Source organism: Alosa alosa, chromosome 16 (assembly GCF_017589495.1).
Source record: "Alosa alosa isolate M-15738 ecotype Scorff River chromosome 16, AALO_Geno_1.1, whole genome shotgun sequence".
In the NCBI taxonomy this organism is placed as follows: domain Eukaryota; kingdom Metazoa; phylum Chordata; class Actinopteri; order Clupeiformes; family Clupeidae; genus Alosa; species Alosa alosa.
This window is the reverse complement of record NC_063204.1, coordinates 6,111,874-6,139,775: the sequence shown is the minus strand read 5'-3', so window position 1 is coordinate 6,139,775 and position 27,902 is coordinate 6,111,874. Positions and strand designations below refer to the sequence as shown.

Genomic DNA, 27,902 nt, shown 5'->3' with positions numbered 1-27,902 from the left:
TGAAATCCAACTATATTGCTGTTATTAGTGTCAAAATTTAACACCTTCAATAATGAAATGTTGACATCATTCCATAGGCCTATACCAACCAACGGTCTCGGTCTCGACTCGGTCTTGACCCTTTAAAGACTCGGTCTCGACATATGTGGTCTCGTCCCCATCATTACGTGCTATCTCTAAAAGTGAATGCGATGTTGTTAATGTATAACATGATGGTATAAAAACTAAACATGCATGGCAGCAGGAGAATGCGACACTGAGTGGGATTACTGACATGATTACATCAGCTTAGTTTAGTCATCCTTGAGGAATGTCTGAGACGTGCGACCACCTCCACGTTGTTTTATTTAAAGAACACCATTTTGCCTTTTAAATGTTAGTGTAATGCATTAGAGTTTCCTATTCTATTCAAAACAGTTCAAAATGACCAAACTAGACGTTGCTACATTATGAACCACTCTTTAAATGCTGCTGACTCCAAATAAGTAGCTAGGTCGTGATGTGATGAAGTTTCATGATTAGCCTGAAATGCATGCCTCTAATGTGGCACATTAACCAAGCTCATGTTAGCACATTTTGACCATTAACGCTGAAATTGTGCCATTCCCCTGTCTTTTGTTAAGTCCAGCCCAATAGAGTGATCGGATACCCATATATGGTCAATATGCGGTGCTTTATATTGCTTGACAGCGTACGCTTCCACTGACAGATCACTTTCCAACACCAAAGGCGGAATTCAATTGTGCGCGTAAGCGACACAGCAACGTGAGCTTGGCTGCGTGTGGTATAGGCTACATTCCCTTAGTTACAATCTGACTCGGCACACACTCACAGACGTTCGTTTCGGAGTAGCCTACCTTCCCTGTGCGTTGATTTTAGGGACATTTGCTATCCTGAATATTAAAGGACCTCTCACTTTTTAAATAACCTACAGGATGTATCCAAGAAGAATGGGACTACTTTTGGTGATCTGCTTTTTAAAGCTGCTCATTTTAAACACTGTTACAGGTGAGTCCCTTCTACCTGTATCCTACTGCTTGCACTTTCTTTGCGACTATGAAACGGTGCATGAAGGATTTGTTTTGCAGTTTCGCGTGTCCTCCAGCAGCTTATGAATAAGTCTACAATTTTGCTATTCTAACGTTAATTGTATCTTTTCGTTGCTGTATTTTTAGGTTCTTACCCCAGAGCCACAAACGTCAGTTGGTCATCGATCAATTTTAAAACACTGCTGTCTTGGAGCCCCAAACCTGATGGCTATTCGTACACCGTAGAATTTTTTGCGTAAGTGAATACCTTGACTCCTACTACTCTGTAGTCTACACACTGCCGTGACTTCCTACATCATTTAACTGGGAACTACAGTAGTTTTGATACACTGTGTTATTTGCCTATTACGTTTTTCAGTCGATACAGTCTTAGGTAATGGTCACACAATATAGGCTAATTACTTTCATTTGAGAAAGTGGAACACAGAACCTCACATAAACCCCAGACACACAGCTGACATAATTATTTGCTCTCTTAAGTGTCTACCATGTTGCCCAACAGTATTGCTATGACTTGCTGTAGCATGTTTGATTTAAAGGCCTGCTCGCTTACCTGTGAAAATGCATTTCTCTCCACCCCATTAGTGCTGGCCAGAACAGAGACAGAAGCCCTCACTGTATTCAGACGGCAGAGACTGAGTGTGATCTGACAGAACAGCTCAAGGAACTGAAGCAAATCTACACAGCTAACGTGCTATCGGAATCAGTGCGAGGAGCCACGTCCGACATAGTCGAGTTGCCCTATACGGCATCCAAAAAGTTCTGCCCGTACACAGACAGTACGTAGCCTACCCCAGGTGTTACTCACACAACATTCTCAAACTGAACCATCACTTTGTTAGGGTGAGAATCTCAAGTTTGCTCTGTCTTTCTCAGCTATCATCGGAAAACCTGATTTCAACTTCACCGTGAGCAAGGACGGCAGAAAGATCACCATCCATGTCATTGACCCGCTCACTGCAGTCTTTGACAGTCAGACCCGGCGCCTGAGTATTCGGGATATTTTTGGGGATGATCTGGAATATAGTGTCACGTACCAGAGGGCGGGGAGCACAGGGAAGGTGAGAGAGAAGTCTACCAAACTAACCTGCATAGATTTCATAGTGTTAATTAATTGTTAATTAATGCAGTTAATTATTAAGGTTAAGACTATCCCACATATATTTTTACATGTAGGCCTATACTATAATTACAAAAATTATTTTTTTCAAGATATATATTGTTTCATGTGAAGTGATGCAAAAAGCACTTTGCACCTGCTGTCATGCAGAACCTAATACATCTCGCATGTTCTGGTCCACAGAAGCTTCAGACCTCTAAGACAAATATCATCGAGCTGACCAACGTGGACAAAGGGGAAAGCTACTGCCTTATGGTGCAGGCAGTGATCCCGTCTCGAGACTTCGACAAAAAGAATGGGGAGTTCAGCAACACTAAGTGCACTCCGAACACCAAGAAGGGCATCTTTGATGGTAAGAGCCTATGGTATGATCCATGAGAGCAAACCCAAAGACCAGAGAACCAAGTTACACTCTTAGAACAGTTGCACAGGCTTTCTTGCCTCTGTCCCAAGCAGGGTCCCTTCCTTTGTAAATGTCCGAGCTGATTACTGTAGTCACATTTGAAGTGCTTTTATAGCTGTAGAGACACTTTGTTCCTTAACCAGACGCTTGCCTGGTTTGTGTCTCTAACAACATGTTTATAAAAAAAACGAATGGCATGCAAGTCACTTTGAGACAGTGAAGGTAAAACGTAACATAATGACCAGGCGCTAATATCTTCTGATACCCATCTGATCCCATTTGATGACAGCCTACGACTGTCACAACGGTTAATGGATGGAAATAGGGGCCATTTGCTCTCTTTAGTGTCAGCCTGTATTAGAGCACTTGTGGGGGTTAGAGGTGAAGTGAGAGGCAGAGGGTTGTTTTTTTTTAGTTATGCTGCAGTCATAGGCAATGATTTAACCCGGTAAGCAGAGCAGAGTACTGATGGCTCATAGTAGTAATTACTGGAACAGCACTAAAGAGTGGTACAAAGGGAGAGGCATGAATCATGTCAGCGGCGTGGGACTATTGAAAATGCAAAGGTTGCAGAATGGACAGTCACTGAAGGACAGCACATTATAGGTGTTCATATGGGAGTGTGTGTGTGTGTGTGTGTGTGCACGCTTGTGTGATCGCTAACAGTTCCCCTCCTTTGCTTCCCCAGAGTATGGCATCGGCGCGATTGCTGGGGCCATCTTCACCATCCTCGCCATCATCATCATCATTATCGTGGTGACGGTGGTCTGCTGCAAACGCCAGCGGAAGGAGAAGTCTGGAGACCCGGGGGTGGTGTGAGGTCACCGAGCGAGCTGGGTGTTGGTCTGCATTGGTCTGGCATGCGCGGAGTTTGCACAACTTGGCTGAACTGGCTCACCTCGATCCGAAAGGGAGAGGATGCACAGGGGCCATCTTCAGTTCAACATTCCACTGTAAAACACTGGAATCTGCCCTCTGGTTTCTATGAAACTGCATAAGTACATGTGTGGGACATATGATTTTGAAAAATCTGAATGCTGAAAGCACTGTGTTTAAATAACTAGGTGTGGGAAATGGTACTCAAACTATCTACTGTTGGGATGACTTACTTCTTTTTAATAGATTGATATAAGCACTACATTCTTATTTTATATTTATAATATTTAGGCTTTGTTTTAACTGTCTAACTTTTTATTTGGGACATGCTGGGTGAATTATGAGAGCTGTGTACATGTAAATGTGATGTCTAAATCTGATTTCTCTATTTTTATAAATAGTTTATTGTGATATTTATTTTTTTAGTATTTGCAGAAATGTTATTTGTATATGAAATGCTTAATGGGAAGAGAGGTAAATGTTTATAATGCTTACTGAAATCACCGGTGAGTACTGTCAAAACAATCTTCAAAATCCAGATTATTTTATGTTCTTTGTGTATGTCAAACGAATGTGTATCCATGTTTTCAAATGAATATTATCGTAAGCATGACAAGCATTCTGGTAAGCATTCTTCAAAGTGATCATACTACTGAAGTGTTCCTCTGGACTAAGGTACTTTTTATTTTTGTAGTTTTACTTTTTATACTGAAAATAAAGAGAAATGATTTGACTCTCGATTTGAATAGACATCCTTTTGATGCATAATGCACTGATGCATACCACATACTCTACTGCCCTCTATAGGTGATGTTACATAGCCCACTCATAAAATCAGTCATGGTATATATTAGGTCAACTATATCAATATAGTCCATTACACAGCAACAAATTATAAAATAATTCTTAAAAAAGTTGAAATCACTAATTGAAACCACTAATTGTAGTTGTCAGTGATGATAAAATCCCATGGAATTCTTCAAGGGAGGTCACTACTATCTGTCCACTGTGTCCGTCGCTTTGGAAGAGACATCTGATACACACACTTCCCGTCTGTCTGAATGTAGCTAATGGTCATGCGGTCAGCCGTCACCTCAAAGTAGGCGAATCCGCTGGAAGTGCCATTGATGGCATTAGAGAAAAGCTGCCAGGACGACGGAAAGCTCTTCTGGTGCTGAACGGAAGTGGACGTGACGGCTCCGCTTCCACTGACCACATACGCACTCCCATCGGTCTCTTGGTTAAACTGGTGGAAGAGACACAAACATGGGATAAGTCCAACGCTTATGTTTTAGATACCACTAAAGGTTCATACTTAGCCAATATCTGAGTAGTAACACAAGTCACCAGCCATATGGTTTGATGTAAATGGACAGGATCGATTTTCTATGAAAGCCTTTTGCAGCAGAAAAATTATGTTTAACATGTAGAAACCCTGAATGTTTTTTCCCCAAACCAAGTCTGTCTGCTGTCCACTGTAACACAGGTATTTTCATGTCTTTCATGTGTACAGTAATTCAGCCTACATTTCAAAGACGTGGTTTGAATCCTAAAGCATCACTTATACAGTAGATGGACATCTTTACTGTATACCATTTGCTGCTCGATCCCAGTGCATTTATTTGATGCCCATCTGTAAGTTTCAATAGCGAGGGCATCAAGAACAGGGTCTATGGTATACCTGTATGTCATGGTCATGTCCACACAGGTAGACTGTGACATCGTATTTCTTCAGCAGAGGCCTCAGATGGTCCAGCAGGCACTGGGTGGGACCGTGGTGACCAATTGACCAGACCGGGTAGTGACCAGCCACCACTACATACTCTGACCTTTAGACAAAAAACAGCAGAATTACACACTGACGGATTAAATAAACTGTGAAGTCAGTTGGTTTTCAACAACCTCCACACAGGCACAGTCTCAATCAACAATGAGTAGGCTAATTCAAAGTACTGTGGAGTTCAAAGCCAATTTAGACAGAACCAACCAAATAAAACCATGGGAAAATATTTTTGAGGGAGGTTCAAAGGACGAATTCAACCGAAACTAAAACAAATGTGATCGGTGTAAAGCATTTCTGCGGTTGAGTAGGAGTTTCACAGAGAATTTGGTCAGATATGAATGAAGAAAGAATATCTCCAAGGTTTTCATGCCCCGATCTGTCCCTATTTGGCAACTTGGTGGAAAGAGGGAAGATGACTCATTCCAAATGAGAGGTGAGAAACAGTTTCACGGTGGAGAGGCCCATTGAAGCCCCTTCACCACTGCATTTGAGCATGCCAGCATGAAAGGGTGGCACTGACCCAGCTTGCCATATCTGAATTTAATCAAAGGTATTTTCTATTCACAAAAAGTCTGTATAGACAGGAACATTTATGATTGATTAACCAGATCGGCCTCGGGCTTAGCTTCAGTGAACGCGACCAGGTCACTGTGTGAAATGTGGGGTGAGTGTGAATTGTGAGCTGTGTTGTGAGTGTGTGTATGTGTGTGTGTATGACTCTTTTTTCTTATGGTTTCACCTCTGGGTGTGTTTGCCAGGCGACTGGGTTCTAAGGAATGCGAGGGCGTATCGGTGGACACACAGGAGAAGCCCAGTGTGGAATATGGAGGAGTGTATTCTTTGTTGCATGTCGGGGCTTCTGAAAACATGCTCTGAAATGCCTCACATTCCCTCAGGGGAACTTTGTCATGGGTAACAACACGACTCCCTCAACCTCACACACTAAAGCCGCCCTTGGACGCAGTGTTTACCCAATACCTCTGTGGATTAAACGCCTTCTTTGGTGGTGATTTATATTTTTATTTTTGATCGGGAGAGATTAGAAGAGTTCATAGGGTCATGTTCTGCCACTGGGTGAGAAGGTTCTTACTTGGCGCTCTTCAGGCGGTTCTCGATCCACTGGAGCTGCTCGTTAGAGGCCTCTGGATCCTCAGGTCCAAATGGGTGATCCTTGTCATAGGTGTTCCCGCATAGCGTCACCGTGTCAATCATTAGTATCGTCATGGAGACATTTGAATTAGGGATCTTAAACTTCAGTTGGTAGTACAGCTCAGGGAAATGCCTACACAGCAAACAGTAAGAATGAGGACAGTGGACACAAAACAATAACAAATACAGATAAGGCTCATGTATACGATGCACACACACACACACACACACACCACACACACTCTGAGAGAGAGAGAGAGAGAGAGAGAGAGAGAGAGAGAGAGAGAGAGAGAGAGAGAGAGAGAGAGAGAGAGAGAGAGAGAAACTTGCTTACCATCTCTCTGAGCGGGCAGAGTAAGCAATTTGGGCTGTCACGTTTCCCAAGTGATCATGGTTACCTGCCACCACGTACCAAGGCACACGCAGAATGTCTGGATGAGAGAACACTTTCTCAAAGGTGACCTGAAGGACAGCACACATGAAACACACAGCAACAGATTTATCCTGACCTCAAGGTAAAACAGACCAAATCTTCTGGTGCATTCATTTGAATTGATCCGATGGTCATGATCACCACACCAATACATGATCTAATCCATGCTCTACATACTCCACTGCACTTCATAGTCTTTTAGATCAATGTTCAGTGTGCAATTCGCCTTATTCCATGGCGGCCAATATAAACCAAAACGAGGCGACAGGGTACACTACCATATGATTGTTGTGTTCTATGCATTTGTCAGTAGGTGGCTAAAACCATTAATGATTTAGTCAGTGTATCCCTTAGCCTCCTTTTGGTTTACACAATGGCCGCCACGTGAATATGGCACATATAATACAGCTATATAACTAAACATGAACTGTTCAGAAGTAAATGTAGTACTGCATTTCACCACAAGAGAGAGTACTTGTCACTCTTTCATTTCAACCTGTCATGGAAGTCACATGACAACTAAGGTAATGAAAGTTTGTTGAGCTAAAGTGCCCCTCTGTCTTCAGCTGCTGTTAGTATGCTGTTCCTATCTGTGAAAAACTCTCCTTAACCAACCATCACCACATGCTGTCTGCTTTGAATTCTGAAACTGTGTACTGGCCCATGACACTAAAGAAAACCCCCTTCTCTGTTTCACTGCTTCTTTTCACAAGAACACACTCTGTCACACTAATCGGTGTGAGATTGTGGTTGACACAGTTGTGATATTACTTGATGTTGTGTAAGCGAACGTTACTTTGTGCAAGCTTTAGGGCTTGTCTGAGGAATTGTGTCAAACTACTGGCCTTGAAGCGGGGATCGTCCACGTCCTTTACTCCACTGAAATAAAAGTTGTCACCCAGACTGAGGACAAAGTCCAGACCCATACTACTAGTCACCCTGGCCATTTCACTCGCTACCTCTGACTGGGTATAAGTATGGTATGGGGGGAGGGGAAATCCTCCCCAGTCTCCGAGGCCGACAAATCGGAGAGAACCTGATGGAGCAACGAGAGAAAGACGGAGAGAATGAATTACAGAATGAAAGATAAATAGAGATAGAGAGATGATGAATCGGGTTCTAAGGGGTTATGTGTTCCAGTTCTCAGCATGTGACACTGTGCGTTGAGCTGAACAGATGCACTAAATGGGGTCATGTAAACTGATGCAGTAACAGCTATCTGATCAATATGAGCACTATACAACTGTAGATCCACACACATTGCAACACTTAAACTGGATCACATACATGATGTGATCACTACTAAAATACAAAAGTATACAATACAAAAGTATTGAAATATACAATTAAAAGCCCTTTCCCTCAAGAAGAGACTTTACCTTGTTCTTGTGGATGACCGTAAAGCCATTGCACATGTAAGCACAAACAGCAGAGTAGGACCAGCCTATCCATGGAGAATGCCTTCAGGGAATGAATGCAGCAGTGATGAACCTAACAAACAGTATAGCCTGAGTAGACAGAACCAGTCTGTCACAGGACTAAACAAAGCAGCTGCTTCACATACGGAAGCACCGTAGTGATGAAGACAGAAAAACCTCAACTTCCTGTACTGGGGGAGGTGAACAAAACAAGATAGGCCAGCTAAATGTGATCATTATGCACAGCAGTATACACAAATTGAACTTTGACTCTCAGCCTTTGATATGAATGGTCTTATAATCTTAACTGAAAGGTAAACATGTGATGTGAGCTCTACATAGAGATATGTAAGAATCAATCTGTCCCCCTACTGAAATACCACAACCGTTTCACATTCCATAGGGAACAAAGAGAACAATACCGGTAAACAGACAGAAAAGTGAGAGGGAAGAACTGACTTCAGCACAAGAACTGACTTCACAACACTGACTGTTCTTTCTCCAGAGTCTGTCATAAGTTCTGCTTGCCTGACAACCACTGAGGTGGCATACTGGCATTACTCATTAACTGAGTAATATGGATTGATAGCACTCGAGGTAAGACATGAGTGGAATGAGTTAAGAGTGACCCTTCACCTACTAAAACCTACTTCAGGACACACGTTGTTAGCGGCACAGGTACATATGACTCATTGTGGCTGACGATCAAGTGATCAACCTGCCGTCTATATGCCCGCCCGCCTTTATGAGATTCATTACAGCTTAATGTGCACTTGGGCATGCTTAGACCTGAGAAGCTGGAAATGCAATGATGACATTTGTCCCCTGACTGATGTGCTTTTGTGTGTGTGTGTGTGTGGGGGGGGGTAACTATTTGTATGATGGTTGAGGTGACATTTGTGCACAACACAACACATTTGTGTGCCACACACACACACACACACTAAAAAAGGACAAACGTATAAAAATGGTCTTCCACATTTGTTTTTTAATGAAAATGCACAGGTCAGCTTACCGCAGGTCTATGCACCGTGTGAGTGCAGTGTTGTTAGGCTACTGTAGTCCTTCTCATATAAAAACTCACCGCTTCAACACAATGCAGCTTTTACAGTTCAAAAGTCACTTACAGTAATCTCAGAAAAAAAGTCACAAATCAGAAACAAATAGGCATCAGGTGTATACTTACATTGTGTGTGGATATGAAAGGCTTTGACATATTAAGTTACACAACCAGTAAACCTTGCCGAGTACCTTTCTGGTTGTAGATCCAATTTTCAGTGTGTGATTGAGCATGTCTAACCCAAGTGAGCTAGTCAAAGCATCCCAAAGGTGCAAACCCCACCTGCATCTGAAGACAGGCTCAATAAAACACTTTAAAACACCTACAAGCAGTGAAACAAGGTATCAAACTCAGGTTACATACATTTTCCAATGGCAGGAAGCACAGGTTTTGTTTCTCTCCCACAGTTTTATACTCTAAACCAACCATCAGGTAATACAATAAGTACTAAGGCCACTTAGTTTTTGCAGCTTGACTACACTAAGAATGGTTCATTCTAGTTAATGATAATAGGAAGCACTGTTAGTATGCCAGCCCATCACTGGTACATTTCATTTGTGCAAAGCTCCCTGTTCCCATGCAAGAGGCTACACAGGCTGACTCCTCAATGATTAGACATCATTTAGTTCACAACTATAGGGATACTACACACACACACACACACAGACAGACAGACAGACACAGACAGACACAGACAGACACACAGATATATTTCATTAGGAATTAGACTGTCTTTTACAACAGAGTGGCAGTCCAGATCAGTGGACCTGACTACGATATATTACAAATTAATTACAATCAGAGACAAAAATAATAGGCTTCAATAATTAGACTATAACGGATCTATAAATACAGCTTAATCAAAAGGGACAAACAAAATTACAAACAGAATTGTTTAGATGTAGTGTATGACACTGTTTTTGTGTTGGGGGAGTTACTGGGTCTCTCCTCTATGTGAGCTTGAATAAGGGTGAGGGTGAGGAGCATCTCCTTAGGAACCAAACTCGATGGTGTCCGTAGTGATGGGTTTGAACTCGTAGCTGCCCCTGCCATCCATGTGAAGGTAGTACTGTAGGGGAGGGGATCAACAAAAGTGTGGCTGTTAAAGCTGCAGTTGGCAAGATATTTTTGATCATATTCACTGAAACCGACACTATGCTCCGACAAAACAACATAAAATCAGCCGGTTTTAGATAAAACCCCGCACCTCCACCTAGAGCCTGTTATTTGTTTTGCAAAAATCCACAGCTCCCGGTTCTTCTGGTCCAATCAGAGCAGGGCTGTGTAAGATCTGACTGAATCACAGTCTGGTGCAGTCTGGTGCGCATTGACGAGCACAAACTCGATGACAGGGTGCTCGGCAGTAGTGGGGGAGGGGCATGAGACTTGTAAACATTCAACATCCCCTCAATCTGTCAGACTTGGCAACTGCAGCTGAGGAACGAGCTGTACAGCGCTGACCGCTGGTGTTGGATTTCTCCCATTGGTGAGGAGGCCTTAGAATTCTTACCTCATGGTGCTTCCAGAGGGACTTCCTGTGAGACACGGTGAACAAACTGATGCCCACCTGTCGGGGAAAGTGAGAAGGAGACGTGGATACAGAAAAACAATGAGAAACAAAGAAACAAAGACATCGCTGAGCGCTATTTACATAGTCATTACACGGCTTTAGAAATCAATGTGCCAGTGTCTGAGTGAACAAGTCTAACTAAGAAAAGGGAAAAGGTGTAGCAGTTATGGGTATTGCCTCAGACTACAATTTGCCATATTGCACCTATGTATGTCATGACAGAATCATTACTAAGTAATCAATAATTAATAATAATTGAACGAAGTATGCTATCTGCCATTTCCACAAGGAGCTCTTTCTTTACCTCATCACTTTAAATCAGTGGGTTATTGTTATCATAATAATGCATTTATTTCATTCTGTAAGCATGGATCAGAAACACCCCAATTGGAAACCACACTGCGTGTTGATGCACGCCTGCTAAAGCAGCAGTCTTAAATTGTGTGGAGACGACAGGGCTCCTAATGGGAGAAGCGAGTCTGACACTCTGCTATGGAAGCAGTAAAACACTGGATCAGGTCACTTATTCCTCTAGGCCAGCAGTGAGCTCATCCCTTCGACATCACTAAAGAGAACAACCCCTATCAGTGAGAGTGTGGCTCAGAGGGAAAGGGGGGAGAGGGAGAGAGAGAGGGAAAGAGAGAGATGAAGAGCGAGATCTTACTGTTCTACAGTGGCTGTAGATAAAGTCCTCCACATCAACGCTCACTGCACTGGTACACTCATCAAGAATGGCAAACTGAGGCTTATGGTAAAACAACCTGGCCATCTGTAATCGAGATGCATGCATGTATACACACACACACACACACACACACAGTGAATGTAGAATTATGTGACAATTTTCAAAAAACACTTTTCAGGTCAGGATATCAGACTAGGACATTATCGCCAAATTAAAGAGGTTTCATGCCAGAAAAAAGTATAATAAAAAGCAGTCTGTGTGTTACGCAACATGTGTCAACAGGCACCTTCCTTCCTAATAAGACAGCCCATAAACCAGGCTGTGCTACAATGAGGTCCAGATTCTGTGCAGATAGCCGCGTCTGGTCTAGGGAGCAGCTGCGATTGGACTGAGACTCACCGCCATCCTCTGCTTCTCTCCCCCGCTCAGAACGTCCATCCAGTCCTGCACCATGTCCCAGGAGCCCTCCCTGTCCAGGATGTGGCCCAGCTGGACATTGTCCAGGTACTCCTTCAGCACCTGCACAAACAAACACACACACACACACAAATATGTAAAAAAAAAAAAAACACACACAGAAATATGTAAAAACACACACACACACACACACACACACACACACACACACACACACACACACACACACACACAGAAAGACTGGTGTGACAACACTCAAAACATGATGCCGACATGCAAAATAGACAGAATGTACAAGTTTGTGGAAAACAAAACAAACAAAGACACCAGTTAGACAATATCATGTGTCAATATACTGTAGAATGTCCAAGCTAAGTGGTGCGTCTGGTGGGTTCCAGTACCTGATCAGAGATCCCTTTCCTCCTCTGGTCCTCGTGGGTGTCGGGGTAGATCACCTGGTCCCTGAGGGTGCCCAGCGTCATGTATGGCCTCTGACAACCACAAATTAGGCACCACAGATCATCACACCAGTCCATGGAACCCATTAGGACTATGCCAGTACAGCAGGACACTCGGAACTCACAAAACACTGAATGCTATTCATTGATAACAGTGGCATTGTGAAGGCAGCTCACCTGTGGGACATAGAACAGCTTCCCCCTCTCCGGTTTGGTCAAGCTGCCACCAAACAGAGGCCACAGCTAATGGACAGCAGAGCAAAATCCAAAGCCATTTTAGAGGTCAATACATACTAATAAATGACTGCCATTATGTAATAGCATGATTGTGTGAAGCCTACCAAAACAAAAAATAAACTACACCAAAACAACATAATGAATAAAGTTGGGTGGGTACAAGAGTCTAGAAATAAACATCTATTCCTGAGCATTAAATGATTTTAACCACATGATACTGAGGCTGACTGAGAACCTGCTGCGTTTGTTTATTTGTTTGTTTTCTATCCGAATTGGGATGTGGAGACAACAGGGGCTTCAACCCTGTGTTTAGGACAGCTGCATGTGCAGACGGAACAGAGGTTTTCCAACACAGTGACCCCTCCCTGGCCACTCACCTCTCCCAAGACACGAAACAGGGAGCTTTTTCCACAGCCGTTGGGCCCGCACACCAAAACATTGGTGCCTGACTGAACCTTTTAGGGATAAAACACAGACACAGACACACAAAACTGTAACATCCAAATCAGTTGTCTGCACTTTGAACTCAAACAGAATGCCCTTACACGGTGTGGTACAACCACTTCAGGACAAATTCAAGTTGAATGAACTTCCATACAAAATGAAACCATGTATCTGATTCTGAACCCTAGATGTACTTAAAGCTGCAGTTGGCAAGATTTTTTTGACCATATTCACTGAAACCGACACTATGCTCCGACAGAACAACATAAATCAGCCGGTTTTAGGAAAACAAACGCACTTCTACCTCCACCTAGAGCCTGTTATTTGTTTTGCAAAAATCCACAGCTCCTGGTTCTTATGGTCTAATCAGAGCAGGGTCTCAATCACAGTCTGGTGCGCACTGACAAGTAGTGCTGCACATTGTATCGATACTAAAAAGGTATCACGATGCCTTCACGCAAAAAACGATACGATTTCCGACATTTTTAGAATCGATACTTTATTAAAATTAACTCTGTATCTGCGTGAACTGCTGCTCTCACTGCTCCTTGCACGCATCTAGGCAAGTGGGCGTGTCAAGCAGGCAGCTCTGAGTGAGTGAGTGCGCAGCCAACGTCAACATACAGTAGTTCTTTGCCGACCGTCCTCGGCCTTGTGGATAAAACAAAAGGTGAAGTCAAATCTGCAACTATTTTGGATACATCGCGAATAGCGAAGGCAAGCCATCAGGTACACAGAGGCCTGTTTCTGAAATATGTTTCAAAGTCATTTAAAAGCAGTAGGCTACGCATGGAACTTGGCTAAACACCTCACAGACATATCCCAACATTTTTGTTCAAAGAACGATAGGTTAACGAATATGCTATAGAAAACACGACTACATGGGTTAGTGCCAAGTTCTTCTCTTCTGTTTTAGCCTAGCCTAAGTGAAACTAGTATGGTTCTCTGGGATAAAGCGAACCTTCCTTCATCAATGAATTTTGACGACACATAATGAGCTGTAATCATTTTGATGAGACATAACGAGCTGTAATCATAGGGTGCTAACGTGATGAAAGCGGAATGTTCACGCCAGAATAACATTACCATAACTTGTAAACAATCTATTTCATGTTCGGTCAGTACTACTGGTAATATTTGTCATGGCATGTAGACTGCAATTTGTTCAATAAGTATTGCCCAGATGTAGGATAGGCTACCCGAAATGCGCTAATTAAAGCCCACAGCATATAATACCACCAAAGCGTGTTGAGTCCTGATAATAATAGCGGCTTATTGTTACGTGGTAGCAAATCATGTTATCAAAGAAATAGACGTAGGCTAAGGTAGGAATGCACACAGACATATTGCAACAGGTAATGGTGTAGGTCTATCTGACGAAGACCTGAGTGGTTGGAATGTCGTACTTGTACACTGGGCGCAAAGAAGACTATCCTCACATTTTTCCCTTTGCAACTTGTCAAAGAAATCCCATGAACACGGGAAGGCCTAGGGAAGCCTATACTGTACATCAGATGGCCTAAAGATTAGGCCCCTCTGCATAGCATTCAGTGATTTGCATGCAGTAATTTCAACATTGACCTTGATCTAGCCTAGTTTGGCTATTTAAAGCTACTTTATTGGCAAAACACAACACAATGTAAATGAACTATAATAAAAAATAAAGGACTTAATCACACAAAGTAGGCCTACTATTTTACTGACTATAAAAATAATAATTATGTAGGAAGTTTAGAACCCAGAATTGACCTGGGCACCGAATTCAACACAAATGACACTCGGATCAGGTACGAGTCCTTTCTTTTCCAGATATCTTAGGATTTCGCCGTAGTATCGTTTCAGTATCGAGCATTGTGATATTTATGGTAAGTATCGTATCGAAGTCATAATTTTGGTATCGTGACAACACTACTGACGAGCACAAACCTCGATGAGAGGGTGCTCAGTGGTAGTGGGGGAGGGGCATGTGAGTGTAAACATTCAAAATTTTGGCTAAGTCCCCTCAATCTGTCGGACTTGTCAACTGCAGCTTTAATTATTCAGGTTATTCAGAGCAGTGGTATTTCTGACCATTCTAGTGCCGGTGAAGGTGAATTGGCTATGCCTAGATTTCCCCTGTTTCAGAGGCAACTTGTCTATTGAAACACTTTTGTATCCTTTGTCAAAAACAGTTTAAGTCTCCTGGAAGCGCTCTGAGCCCCCTTTGCGTCGCACTTCTGTATCCTTGTTGCTCGCTAAGGCTCTGCACAGGAGTGCAACAGTGAGTGAAGACAAGCAGGTGCTAGGCCATACCTCAAAGTTCAGGTCCTTGATGAGCATATCTCCATTAGGTGTCACTAAAGGAGTATGATCAAACCTGCAAAGACACAATCCTGCTCAGTGCTGTTTGATAGGCATTGATGGTTAAGTATTATAGTGTGAAGAACTAACAGCTAAGTTTCCATATGTTCATACTTGATGATGTTGTCGATGTTGATGATTCGGCCACTTCCAGGAATGAGTTTAGGCTTTTCCATGGCTTCTGTGTCTAAACATAAATAAAGACAATAATTCTTAATAAACCACTGACAATGATGACGACAACAACAACAACAACAACAACTTGTGAAGCTGCTTTCACTATTTACCTTTCTCCACATGGCTCACCATTGTGCGTTCGTACCGCCCAGAGTTCAGGTCTTTCAAAACCTTAATGAGTTCTGTGATGCGGGCGGTGAACCTGATGTGGCAGAAACAGAAGTGCATCATGGTTAACATCCCAGAGTCAGGCAGTGAAGGACACTGTGACGGACATAATGACCGTTAAGAACTGTTCAGACCATTCAGACCCGTTCTGGACGATTGCTAGATAAATGGAAAAATGAAGGAATGGGAGGATAAATGGACGAATTATAAGACTGATGAGAGATTGTTGGATGGACCCAACTCTTCCGAGAGAACCTCCTCTCCTAATACATCTAACAACCCCACTCACCCCCTTCTACTTCCTTCTACCGCCTTCTCATTCTACCACCACCTCCTTCGACACTTTGTTAAACTTCTGCAATCTGATCCTCTAGTTGTAGCATTTATTGCTACCAAATGTCTCCTTACATTCAAGTAGCTTTGAATGTTATTCCTCATTTTATACGTCACTTTGGAGAAGAGCGCCTGCTAAATGAATCATGCAAATGGGTTAGCAAACTTCTATGTGGCTCAGCAGATATGTCAAGAATTGGTTAGATGGATAGATAGATAGGTGGGTGTGTGGACAGTGAGAAAATAAATGGGTATGTGCACCACCAGCGGGAAGCTAGATGAATGGGTGGATTGATGGACAGGTCTGCTTGCAAGATGGATCACTGTGCCGCCCTCATTCCTCTGTAATGTCAACTGGTGATGGTTTTCCTGTTGGTATCTGTGTAATGTGATGTATATGTGCTGTATGTGTGCTGTTGTGATACATGTGCTGTTTGTGTGCTGTTGTGATATATGTGGGTGGGGTATGTGGTGGCAGGGTGGTGGGTGAAGAACCGTGACACTGTGTATCTATGTATTTCATGTCTGTGAGGCTTGTATGGTATGTGAAAACAAATGAACTAATAATTAAACTAAAAAATAAACTAAACTAAAAAAAAAAGATTAAATGAAAAAAACAAAGAATGGGAATCATTCGGAGCAGAGCCAGCGTGGAGAGGGGTTTGAGTGACTCACCCCGAGAGTCTGGACATCTCACGACCTGCCAACACAATCCTGCCCAGAGCCTGGGACATGCGCAGCAGCATACGCCCGCTCTGGTAGTAGTCCTGTAGGAGAAATCACACAGGGCTGAGAGGGCTTTCACAGGGCTGAGGGCTTTCACAGGGACAGCAGTCCTGTGTCAAGAGTTTTGAGCACATATTGTAGACAGAAACAGTGGAAATTTAACACGTCTTAAAACAGCCTCAATATACTGTATATGTGTATTCAATACAGTTCTCCTTCTATTCTGTTCTACTGTTCATGCATAGATGTGTGTTTCATGAGGGATTTATAAGATACATCTATGAATGGGAATATGCAGCCAGATAACCAGTTGTGTGGCTCCTACAATGAGTGTAGAGTCATTAGGCTCACATTCCATGGAAAACTACTTCCTGAAAGGAAGGCTACACCGAGTACGTAACTGAAGGGTTCCGTTCGCTCTGTGTCTTCTGCAACAAATAGCTTCCACTATTAACTATTTTTACACTGTGTTGAGCGGAGCACTTCAGTTCCGGCCCTGGTGTAGCCTGGGCCTGAGCCCCTCTTGGAGGGCATTGGCATTTCTGAAGCCCCTGATGTCTCTGGGTGCTGTTCTCACCTCCAGCAGCTCGGAGTGGGTGCTGTTTAGGTGGCGTGGGTGGGACAGGGTCAGGAAGGGCCGGCTTACCACTAGGTAGCCCACCACCGTGGCAAAGTCTGTGAGAAGAGACAAGTGAGAGACACGTCAACGCCATCCTCACGTGGAGATGACATGAATGTGCCTATCAGCCGTGGGCAGTATCTGTATATCTGTTTAGGACGGGTGCTCATGTAAATGCCACATCTTTTCACACAAGCCTCCATGGCAACAGCAGCCTTTACTCACATTTGGCAATGATGCTATCCACAAAGCCCATCGAGAAACGGAAGAAAATGAAATTGTGCAAATGATTGACCTGTGGAGCAAGAAAATGGATGTGTCATCTCTAAAGAATGGCATGTCTTGAATGTGTGGAAAATACATCTGCAAATTGTGTTGAAGTGATGTCCAACCTCTGATTCCATAATACAATGAATAGTTAGCACTACCCATTCACAACCAAGGACTCTTTTGCTTACCAGTTTCTGGAAGGTTGAGTAGATAGTCGCTTTCTCCCTAATATTTCCATTGTAAAACGCAATCTCCTCACTGTGGACAACAAATACCAAACATATTAAAACAGCAAAGAACTCCTCACTAAGTATTACCCAACAGGTACTATGTACAGTGCTAGCAAGCCATCCACCATCCACCTTGAGGTCCTGAAGAACACGTAGCACTAGATATAGAACACTGCTTTATTCCTTACCTGTTGGTGATCAGGCGTGAGTTGACGTAGCGGTACTCGCCCTCAAAACGCTGCTCCGTCATGGTCATCCTGCCAATGGGCCGTCTCAGCCTCGTCAGGAATAGACCTGACACCAACAGGTACGCCAACATGCTTGCTGGGCCCTGCACTCAGAGATTACATCACTTCCTGTCAATGTGTTACAGAAATGGCTAGTTACATTTTAGCATGGAACACAGAAATTCAGTTCAGATTACCTGTGCTCCAATGGCACTTGTGAGCTTGAAGATGTACAAGCCGATGTCCAGGAGGGGCTGTAGGGAAAAAAGTAAACAACATTTCAGTTCCTAAATACTTTATTTTGTAAGTTGAAGATGTCAGTCGTTTTGGTGACTCTGTTTTGACTTTGTCCATGTGTTTACCTTGCTCAGATTGGAGTAGAGCTCCACCACACTGTTGCAGAATTTCTCAACATCCTGAGTCAAAAGCTGGTCAGCATTTGCGATGCGGTTGTCCAGATTGCCCATTTTATAGTAAGTGTACCCTCTGAAATGTATACAGGTAATTCAATATTACTAAAACTATATTACAAATGCATGTCCACATTGTATCAAACTGTATTACACTTCAGATGCATTCTCACTATGGCCTGTAACTTTCAATCACAGCATCCAGAAATGCAGCAATTCAATGTCAGCCTATTCTATATTCTATGTTATGGGACTGGTGAAAGTCCTGTATAGCCAAGGAATTCCTCTAATCTTTTGAAAGTACAGGGAATGTATTGCCAAAGAGGGAAGATTAGCTAAGTGTTTTGCAAGTGTTACGCAGTGATGTGCTGGTGTGGAGGGTGTGGGACTACCACTCCCGCCCTGGCAGTCTTACTTCAGGTACTCATCGTAGAGATGCTTGGTCAGGCGCACACGGAAGCACAGCTTCAGCTCATTCAGGCCCAGCTTCAAAAAGTTATTCACTAACGCAATCTGTGGAGAGCAGGAACAACCAGTCACATGCCTTCCATTATTTCAAAAACCCCAGACAGCAGACCTTGCTCTACCTGTCAGTCCGATTTACACAAACATTTCGGCTCACACATTCTCTATTATTTACTGAATGACATACTGTGTAAGGAGGGCAAGATTTCAGCAATTCATACACAATTCAATAAGTAGGGCTACTGACAGTACTGATGTTGACATTGTCAGCTATGTTACAGCATATTAGTCAACAATAAGAATATGTTAAGTTAATATAATGAAGACATTAACAAGACATAGGACATTATGAAAACTAGGGCTGGGATAAGCGATTATTTTCTAAACGATTAATCTAGCGATTATTTTTTCGATGCATCGATTAATTTTTTCAGTCTGATTCAATTTCGATTCGATTCGATTATCTCCCCATTAATTCACTAATAGCAACTTATACATGTTTATTTACACATCTGAATGAAAAAAACATGAATTCTTTAACATTGCAATATATGTTTATTGCTCTTAAGATTCCAAAATAAAAGACTATACAAGTGCAAAGTAATGCATTCTTAGTCAGAGGTAGCATTCAATAAAGTTCAGTAGTGTATGTCTAATTGAGTGCCTGTCATTTTAAGATGTTCGTGTGGGAATCCTTGCAATTAACATTAACACAGTTAAAAGGCTGCTGATGTGTGGATGCATTTCATAACGTAGTTAGTTCAAATAACGGTTCGTACTTCTCCTTTGGACAAGCACTTTAGAGTCAATAAAATGAGCCCTGCATGATTAACGAATAAGCAGCTGCAAGTAAGCATCCTAAACTTGACACCCAAACAGTATTCTAACGTTAGCTTTGAGATACTGCTTGATTGCATACTGTAACTTAACTTAGTTTAGTCTCCTCAATGAACTATGTTGTGATAAGACCTTAGCAGAGTTTACTTTAACTTTAATTCAGCAGTTTTAATGCTGCAAATTTGCGCAGCATGGTCACGATGCTAAGCGGATTTAATAGCAATTTAGCCCACTGTGTTCTATGCAGTGCTTCTATGTGGCAACAACAATCCTTCAACAATCGTGAATATTTTGTTAAATGCACATGCAGAGGAGGAGCAGCGGGCTCGTTACGAGAGAGCGGGCGGGGCGAGGAAAGGCTGTGTGAGTAAAAAGTGCAGCTCAATGAAATTATTTTATCTTATCTTTAAATTAAATAGTAGGCCTACAATATAGAACATCAATGTGTGGTGCCCAGCCACAGATTAGTAGCTTGGCGGGCCATCCTATATCATTGAAATGTATACAGGCTGATCAAATTAATTTGCCACCGCTAGGGTGCGTCTAGATTTCTAGGCTAACAGATTAGTCAACATATGGAAAACACTGAAGGTGTAAAATTAAAAATATTTAGCAGCACACGTTATGCTTGACGAATCGACGCTCATATTTTGCGTCGACGTCATCGATTATGTTGACGCGTTGTCCCAGCCCTAATGAAGACATTAACGTGATTATTGTATGAAATTAATTGTTATACAAGACTATAGACACATAACTCATCAGAGCTCCTCTGATGCTAAAATCCAAATCACTACAATTTGTGATAAAAACTGATCTGAATACAGTTTCCATAGAGTCTCTATATCAATGGGTGTCCACTGTGACGGGTCATGTTGAGAACTTCTGAGAAAAAAATAGGCACACTTACAGCCGGCATGAATTTGACAAAGCTCAGCAAGTACTTCTTGAAACCGTTTGTGGAGCGACCAATAATTGCACTGCAAACCACAACATGCACACACACACACACACCAGAAAAAAAAAAACATAAGTGCAGGACACTGGTCAGTCAACATGTGAAATGAAAGCAGAACTAGGACTTCTCCAGGGGTGTTCAAGACGTGCACAAATACATTATATGCACCGGACGCAATACGTTTGCACTTGGACTTGGCAGAGGAGGTCTGAACTAGTTAATGATGATACAACTAGGGCTGCAGCTATCGATTCTTTTTGTAATCGATTAATCTAGCACTTTATCGATCGATTAATCGGATATTTTTTTTTTGCATTTTTAAACAACCAAAACAAATAATGCATAACGAAAATGACATGGCTGTAAAATGATCAAGCAATTGGCACAGAGGTATTTATTCTAACTCCAACATCAGGCTACGAAACTAAGCCCATTTATTGCAATTTACCCATTTAGTGTTTATAAGTGCCAGTGCCAACAATTAAATAATGTTCAAAATGCTCTCTGTAAAATTGCAGCCTCTTGTGCATGACTTAGCTGGGCGAACAAAGCTGTCCATACTATGTTGTGAAGTGCTGGGAGGGAGAAGAGGGAAAGCAATTTAATGTATTAATATGCACAAGTTTCATGCTGTAATCTAGACCTGACATCAAAGTAAATAGGCCTATCTGTTTTATGTAGATTTCTATACCACAAACATCAAAGCTAAACATTATATCACGACATCGCTACAAATACAGTATGTGATTAAAATCAGCCAACATCAATGTAGCTAGGCTATAGGCTACGTAGATAGCTAGATAGAGATGGCCTATTTTATTGACGCTTGGTGAAACAGCATGGAGTGGATGTTTTCGGTTCAGATGCTTGTTCTTTTTGAGTATGTAATGATCCCAAAACTACTTAAACTTCAGACATTCTCTGCCATTTATGGACATCTTGACTCCGCCATCACGCCAGCTAAATTCCGAATGTATCACGATTCACGCGCTAGTGGTGTGCTTCCTGAACAACGGTCCGTGTGGAACAATCAGATCCCTGCGCATATAGTGCGCGTCATAGGAATTTAACGAGGCTTCGAGGCAGGGTTTTTGCCTCGAGTAATTTTTGTAATCGAGTTATTCGAGTAACTCGATGAATCGTTTCAGCCCTAGATACAAAATATGAGTTATCAAGATTATTGGCTGTAAAAGTCAGGGGGTGAGTAACCATGTTCATAGAGAGTCATAACATGTGTTGAGGATCCCTGGTCTAGAACTGGTGAAGCAGAGGAGAGAGAATTGGCCCTACTACTGGTACTAGTAGTCCACAGGCCAGACCAGATATCAGTACCAACCAAGGTGGCAACATTGTTGTTGATACACCAACAGAAGCAAAATAACCTTTCTATTTGAGCAGCTGTTTTTTTTGTTTTTCTTTGGATCGATGAATTCATCTTGAGGTAATCTTAACTCCACAAAGAGGAATATTAGATCAACCTGTCATAAATAAATCAACCACCTAAACTATAGTTTCTAAAAGCCTGGATCCTCAACATGTGATTGAAAATGAATTAACACATGTTCCATCTTCCTACATACTTTGGCGCACCTGTACCTGTAAATGGTCCTATGCTGTATAGCATAATAATTTAGCTGCCATCACATAATAATGTCTCTCACACATGATGGAGGGTTACAAAAATCACTACTAGACTCTGCTACCTCTGGTGGTACTGATAAGTGTTTTTTGTTTTGTTTTTGGGCTCATGGACTGTAGTCTTTAGATTTTACAACCACAAGAGAGGGGCAGTCTGACACATTTTGGCTCTCAAGGAATATGGATATGTAGGTGTTAAAGACAGTCTGTTGTGCTTGATAGAGCTCAACTTATCATAGATGCTAGTGAAACACAGGTTCACTTCAGACATGCCTGCGGTGGGTCTAGGCAATAAAGTGTCCCAGTGACTTCCGCTTTACTTCCGCTACAAGGGACCTAGCTTTCAAAAAAATATGAATGGGAGTTAATGGAGATAACAATTATTTTTTGGTCCAGTTTGAATTGTGCCACGAATTTCACATATGATGTGTGTTAACTTTTATTTTTAGAAGATATTTTTTCACGTCAAGAAAGTACTGTTGTTCGATAGACTTCAAAAGTTATGTTGGTTTTGTGCGAATCCGCTCAGTGGACTACATCTCTCGTCTCGAACGATGTAGGCTACGTCACCAACGTAATGAAACGATAAGATTAGCTGTTATGCTAGTTAACGGTTGCATCTTGCTGCCTGCTATGTCACTTAACAGTATCTAATGTACAGTCTATGGACAAATACAACTTACCTGATGTGTTTAATCCTCTGACTCATGGTATTTGCATCGGCAAGGAAAGCCCAATTAAGACCTGTTGCTGGTATGCTTCTACAATCTAGTGTGGCTGTGAATGAGCTAACGTCACTAGCGCGACTGATGGGTTTGTAGAACTAGTCGTTGGAATTACGATCTTTCACAATGTTGTAATTCAATAGTTATGAAACAAACTGCAAATGTCTTTACATGAAAAATTGTCTTTAAAATTGACAAACATCATATGGGTAATTCAAGGCACAAGTCAACCGGGACCAGAAAATCATTTCTTTTTCGCCATAGACTGGTGTTCAAATTTTTTTGAAAGATAGGTCCAATAGACCTCTCCAGAATAAGTCCCGCCTCCTAACTTCCGTATCCATCCAACCATCGGTCGTCAAATGTCTATGGGAAATAACATGGCGTTTTGAAAGATCGTACCTGTCAAACTTTGTAGGTGACAAAGTAGAAAAAGCTGCTGGGCAGATTGGCCTACACACTTCTGCCATCTAGTTTCCACTTTTTTTTTGATTTTTGGTGCCGTTTAAGTAGTATAGTCTATAGTATACTACTTAAACGGCACCGACAATCAAAAAATCCAGTGGAAACTAGATGGCAGAAGTGTGTAAGCCAATCTGCCCACCAGCTTTTTTCTACTCGCTACCTACAGATGTTTTACCGGGTATGATATTTCGAAACGCCATGTTATTTCCCATAGACAATCGACGCCAGGAAGTTGGATGGATACGGAAGTTCGAGGCGGGACTTATTCTGGAGAGATCTATGGAGGCAAATGGAAGTGGCGTCACTGGGACACTCAATGGAGTTGAGAGAACCAACAGCACAGGGATATTAGTTACACTGGTCTCTCACTGTGGTTAACATCACACACTTGCAAAACAATTACCCCTGGTATGACAGCCACGTAGGAATAAAAGTGCTTCTTGAATAGATTGATATCTCTGCTTATGATTCCACTGTAGAAGATTAGAATGCAACAAATCAACATGGAGAGAATACTAAATGCTCCGACCCCCAACACCGCAAACACCAAACACGCTGAGACAGAATATCAATTTTGCAGAGGGGAGAGGTGCTCCTGAGTCCAACCTTTCAATCAAGGTGCCGTTCTCGATCATCCACACGTCAAAATAGGTTCGTGCCACCAGCATTGCTGCAATTAGTATCAAATATCCGGTCTGTGAAAACATAAACTGAGATTAGAAACCAAGCCACTATTGCATGACCACTAATGGACTACATTGCAGGACAGTGCATTAAAAAAAAATAATAGAAAGTATATGTGACAAGGACAACTCAATATACTATTGCTGAGAAAAGAGACATTGTGACATACTATACTGATAAGCTACAGTGAGAGGCGAGATAAAGCTTTATCATTGACTAATCTCACTAACTCATTGCAATGTAGGGTTATCAATATAAAGGCAGGCTGAGAACTCTAGAAAACATTATAGCTTCCTATACAAAACATTATAGCTTCCCATACAAAACATTATATCTTTACCATACAATACACTGGAGTGCTAAATTATATGTATTTTAACTGTGTTACAGTGTAAACATTATGTAAATCTTACACTGACGCTGACTTTGCATTCGTCAGATAAGAAAAAGTCTGCAAGGTGATGCAATGAGCATACTATGAACTCACAACAATAGGTCAAGGCCAAATGAAACATTAATTACGTCAAGGTCAACATGGATGGTTGTGTCAAATAGGGGGGCAAGCATGGTTTGAGGAGGTTTTGACCCAATACTTGAACAACTTGAATATGAAATTATCTTAATTTAAATTAATTTATGTTTGTCACTGTTATGTAAATGTACTCTAGGATTTCAGAGAATATACATCTGCCAGATTTAAATTCTTTGTTACCCTATTGTGTCAACTTAAGAATGTAATTCAGCAAATGTAGGTAGAGTAACTTGTATGTAGACTATCTTCTCTTCTACAACACTGTTAAATCAAGACAGTGACTGGGACTTTAAATTGCTGCACTAATCACTTATGATGCGACTGAGACTGGAAGGGTGATGCCCACCTCTTTGCAGAAAAATCGAGGCACCATGATCCCGAGGAGGCGGCAGATGCGTAGGAAGAACAGCTTGTCCACAGCAGCCCGGTCTTTTTTGGCCTCTTTCTGCTGCAGAAGAGATGGGATATTACAGTTGGCCATTAAAGCGATGTTGCCAAACTCAAATCAATTCAGAATTTTATGGCCTATTTAGGTCTACTATTTTTCAAACTTTAACTAAAAACAATACAGACCGTAACAATTATTGTACACAAGAAAGATTCATGTTATAATATGCTAGTCACTTACCTCATTGCTCAGTACTAGTTCTGCACCCCCTTTTTTTCTGTAAATTCAAGACAGATTATATTGACATTATTATTATATCCTTGAATGTGCAAATGACTTCTTTTAGGTTACGCATTTCATGTATGAACACGTTGCTGTCTGGGAGAAGTTACTTGAGTAACCTCTAACTTTTTAGAGTATTGTGAGGTTGCTAGTGTACACCAAAAACATCATAAAGTTTGTTAGCTACTTTCAACAAAGTTATGGAAAACATAAGTGCGATTAGCGTGTTTCCCTAGGGCATAAAAGACCTCATTGTTAAGTTAGCTAACATCAATGTAATTGACCATTGAGAAAAATAATCAAGGACATGAATTTTCTAGTTACAATTCTATAACACTGTGCCAAAAAATAAACATTAACGATACACTGGGTATACGATGTACTTTCCCGTCTACATCCATACAATACCAGCATTCCTACACTTTGACAGTTCTGAAACTGTCAATTCTGGTTGGGGAACCTCTTTCTAGCAACTGAGCTAGAGACACACTGCTAATGTTAGCCGGCTAGCTAGCCCAGTGGTATGACACCCTTATCCTTGCGCTTGATCAGTACCAGTTTCACTATGCTACTTCAACTTTTCCACTCCTACTGCGCAGGGACATACCCGTTCAGTTTCTTTGCCCTTTTCCTTTGTTTGATGAGGTACAAAACTAGAAGCACACCGCCGGCTATAGAGGAGTTCCTCGCAGTCAGATATTTACTGACGGCCGCCATGTTTCCTAGTGCGAGCCGGAGCCGGTCAGAGAACAGCAATGGGCATGCCGGGTAGTTTGGGTGGGGAGAGACCACAGGCTTATCGTGCGTGAAAGACGCCCCACGCACAAGGGAACAACGACCGGGATGCGCGTTCCGCCCTTAACTAAATAACTAACCAATATAAAAGAGAAAAAAGTCAATACTGCACTCTATACTCTCAATCACAGTACTACATACAGGTGCTGGTCATATAATTAGAATATCATCAAAAAGTTGATTAATGTCAGTAATTCCATTCAAAAAGTGAAACTTGTAGCCTATTCATTCATTACAGACTGTTATAATTCAAACGTTTATTTCTTTTAATTTTGATGATTATAACTGACAACTAATGAAAATCCCAAATTCAGTATCGCAGAAAATGTGAATATTACTTAAGACCAATACAAAAAAGTTTTAGAAATGTTGGCCATGTGAAAAGTATGAACATGAAAAGTATGAGCATGTACAGCACTCCATTAGTTGGGGCTCCTTTTGCCTGAATTACTGTGGAAACTTTGTGGACGTGGATTCTGTGCCTCTCCTCTCTTCCTCAAGACTCTGGGACCTTGATTTCCAAAGAAAATGCAAAATTTACTTTAATCAGAGAACATAACTTTGAACCACTCAGCAGCAGTCCAGTCCTTTTTGTCTTTAGCCCATGCAGGTGAGATGCTTCTGACACTGTCTCTTGTTCAAGAGTAGCTTGATACAAGGAATGCGACAGCTGAAACCCATGTCTTGCATACGTCTGTGCGTGGTGGTTCTTGAAACACTGACTTCAGCTGCAGTCCACTCTTTGTGAATCGGTGGGTGCGGTTATCCCTATTGCTTGTACACTTTTTTTCTACCTCATCTTTTCCTTCCCTTCGCCTCTCTAATAATGTGCTTGGACACAGAGCTCTGTGAACAGCCAGCCTCTTTAGCAATGACCTTTTGTGTCTTGCCCTCTTTGTGCAAGGTGTCACTGGTCATCTTTTGGACAACTGTCAAGTCAGCAGTCTTCCCCATGATTGTGTAGCCTACAGAAGTACTATGATGAATGTGAGTAAAGCCCTCCCTGATGAACTTAATGCTATTTATGCTCGCTTTGACATGAAAAACACAGACTTGATCTTGCACTAGCTGCAGCATGTGAAGCAAATGAGGATGCACTTTTTGTGTCTCTGAGGTCGATGTGAGCAATGCCTTTAGGAGGGTTAATTGTAGAAAATCTGCTGGACCGGATGGAATTTCTAAGGGTTTTGAAATCTTGCGCTGCTCAGTTAGCTCCTGTGTTCACTTATATCTTCAACACATCATTGGCTCAAGAGATAGTTCCTACTTGCCTCCAGCAGTCTGTTATTGTTCCAGTACCGAAAAACAAAAGTCCATCATGTCTGAATGACTACCGCCCAGTAGCCCTGACGTACAGTGATGAAGTGTTTAAAACATTATCTGCTCATCCCTCCCTGCCTCCTTCGACCCCCTCCAATTTGCTTATAGAGCCAACAGGTCTACAGAGGATGCCATCTCAAACCTCATGCACACCACCTTAACTCACCTGGAGGAGGGGAATGGGAATTATGTGAGGATGCTGTTCATTGAC

The 27,902-nt window shown here is 42.0% G+C and overlaps 3 protein-coding genes across 4 annotated transcripts; 1 reads left to right on the top strand and 2 right to left on the bottom strand.

Moving 5' to 3' along the window:
• Positions 1 to 719: 719 nt before the first annotated feature.
• On the top strand, positions 720 to 4,186 carry f3a (coagulation factor IIIa). Its single transcript, XM_048267041.1, has 6 exons — positions 720 to 1,008; positions 1,176 to 1,284; positions 1,635 to 1,828; positions 1,926 to 2,110; positions 2,353 to 2,521; positions 3,261 to 4,186. Exons 1-6 carry the CDS (start codon positions 936 to 938, stop codon positions 3,389 to 3,391), a joined length of 861 nt encoding a protein of 286 aa, XP_048122998.1. The 5' UTR covers positions 720 to 935; the 3' UTR covers positions 3,392 to 4,186.
• Positions 4,109 to 8,816, bottom strand: acp5b (acid phosphatase 5b, tartrate resistant). The gene is made up of 6 exons (XM_048267040.1): positions 8,193 to 8,816; positions 7,659 to 7,849; positions 6,715 to 6,842; positions 6,322 to 6,513; positions 5,130 to 5,277; positions 4,109 to 4,694 (listed from the first exon to the last, which is right to left on the bottom strand). The coding sequence occupies exons 1-6, from the start codon at positions 8,263 to 8,265 to the stop codon at positions 4,428 to 4,430; spliced, it is 999 nt and encodes a 332-aa protein (XP_048122997.1). The 5' UTR covers positions 8,266 to 8,816; the 3' UTR covers positions 4,109 to 4,427.
• A 383-nt stretch (positions 8,817 to 9,199) lies between these two features.
• abcd3a (ATP-binding cassette, sub-family D (ALD), member 3a) lies at positions 9,200 to 26,356 on the bottom strand. Of its 2 annotated transcripts, none has more exons than XM_048266718.1 (23): positions 26,184 to 26,356; positions 25,535 to 25,571; positions 25,253 to 25,354; positions 24,297 to 24,385; positions 24,094 to 24,163; positions 19,018 to 19,115; positions 18,555 to 18,678; positions 18,390 to 18,446; positions 18,154 to 18,296; positions 17,924 to 17,993; positions 17,691 to 17,760; positions 17,424 to 17,521; positions 16,796 to 16,887; positions 15,730 to 15,821; positions 15,557 to 15,629; positions 15,395 to 15,458; positions 13,036 to 13,113; positions 12,599 to 12,664; positions 12,365 to 12,454; positions 11,946 to 12,065; positions 11,526 to 11,630; positions 10,802 to 10,858; positions 9,200 to 10,360 (listed from the first exon to the last, which is right to left on the bottom strand). In XM_048266718.1, exons 1-23 carry the CDS (start codon positions 26,291 to 26,293, stop codon positions 10,283 to 10,285), a joined length of 1,983 nt encoding a protein of 660 aa, XP_048122675.1. In that variant the 5' UTR covers positions 26,294 to 26,356; the 3' UTR covers positions 9,200 to 10,282. The 2 variants fall into 2 exon arrangements, with proteins under 2 accessions (XP_048122675.1, XP_048122674.1); XM_048266717.1 differs by lacking the exon at positions 24,094 to 24,163 and adding an exon at positions 20,815 to 20,884 and having other exon boundaries at positions 26,184 to 26,355.
• Between the last annotated feature and the right edge of the window lie 1,546 nt (positions 26,357 to 27,902).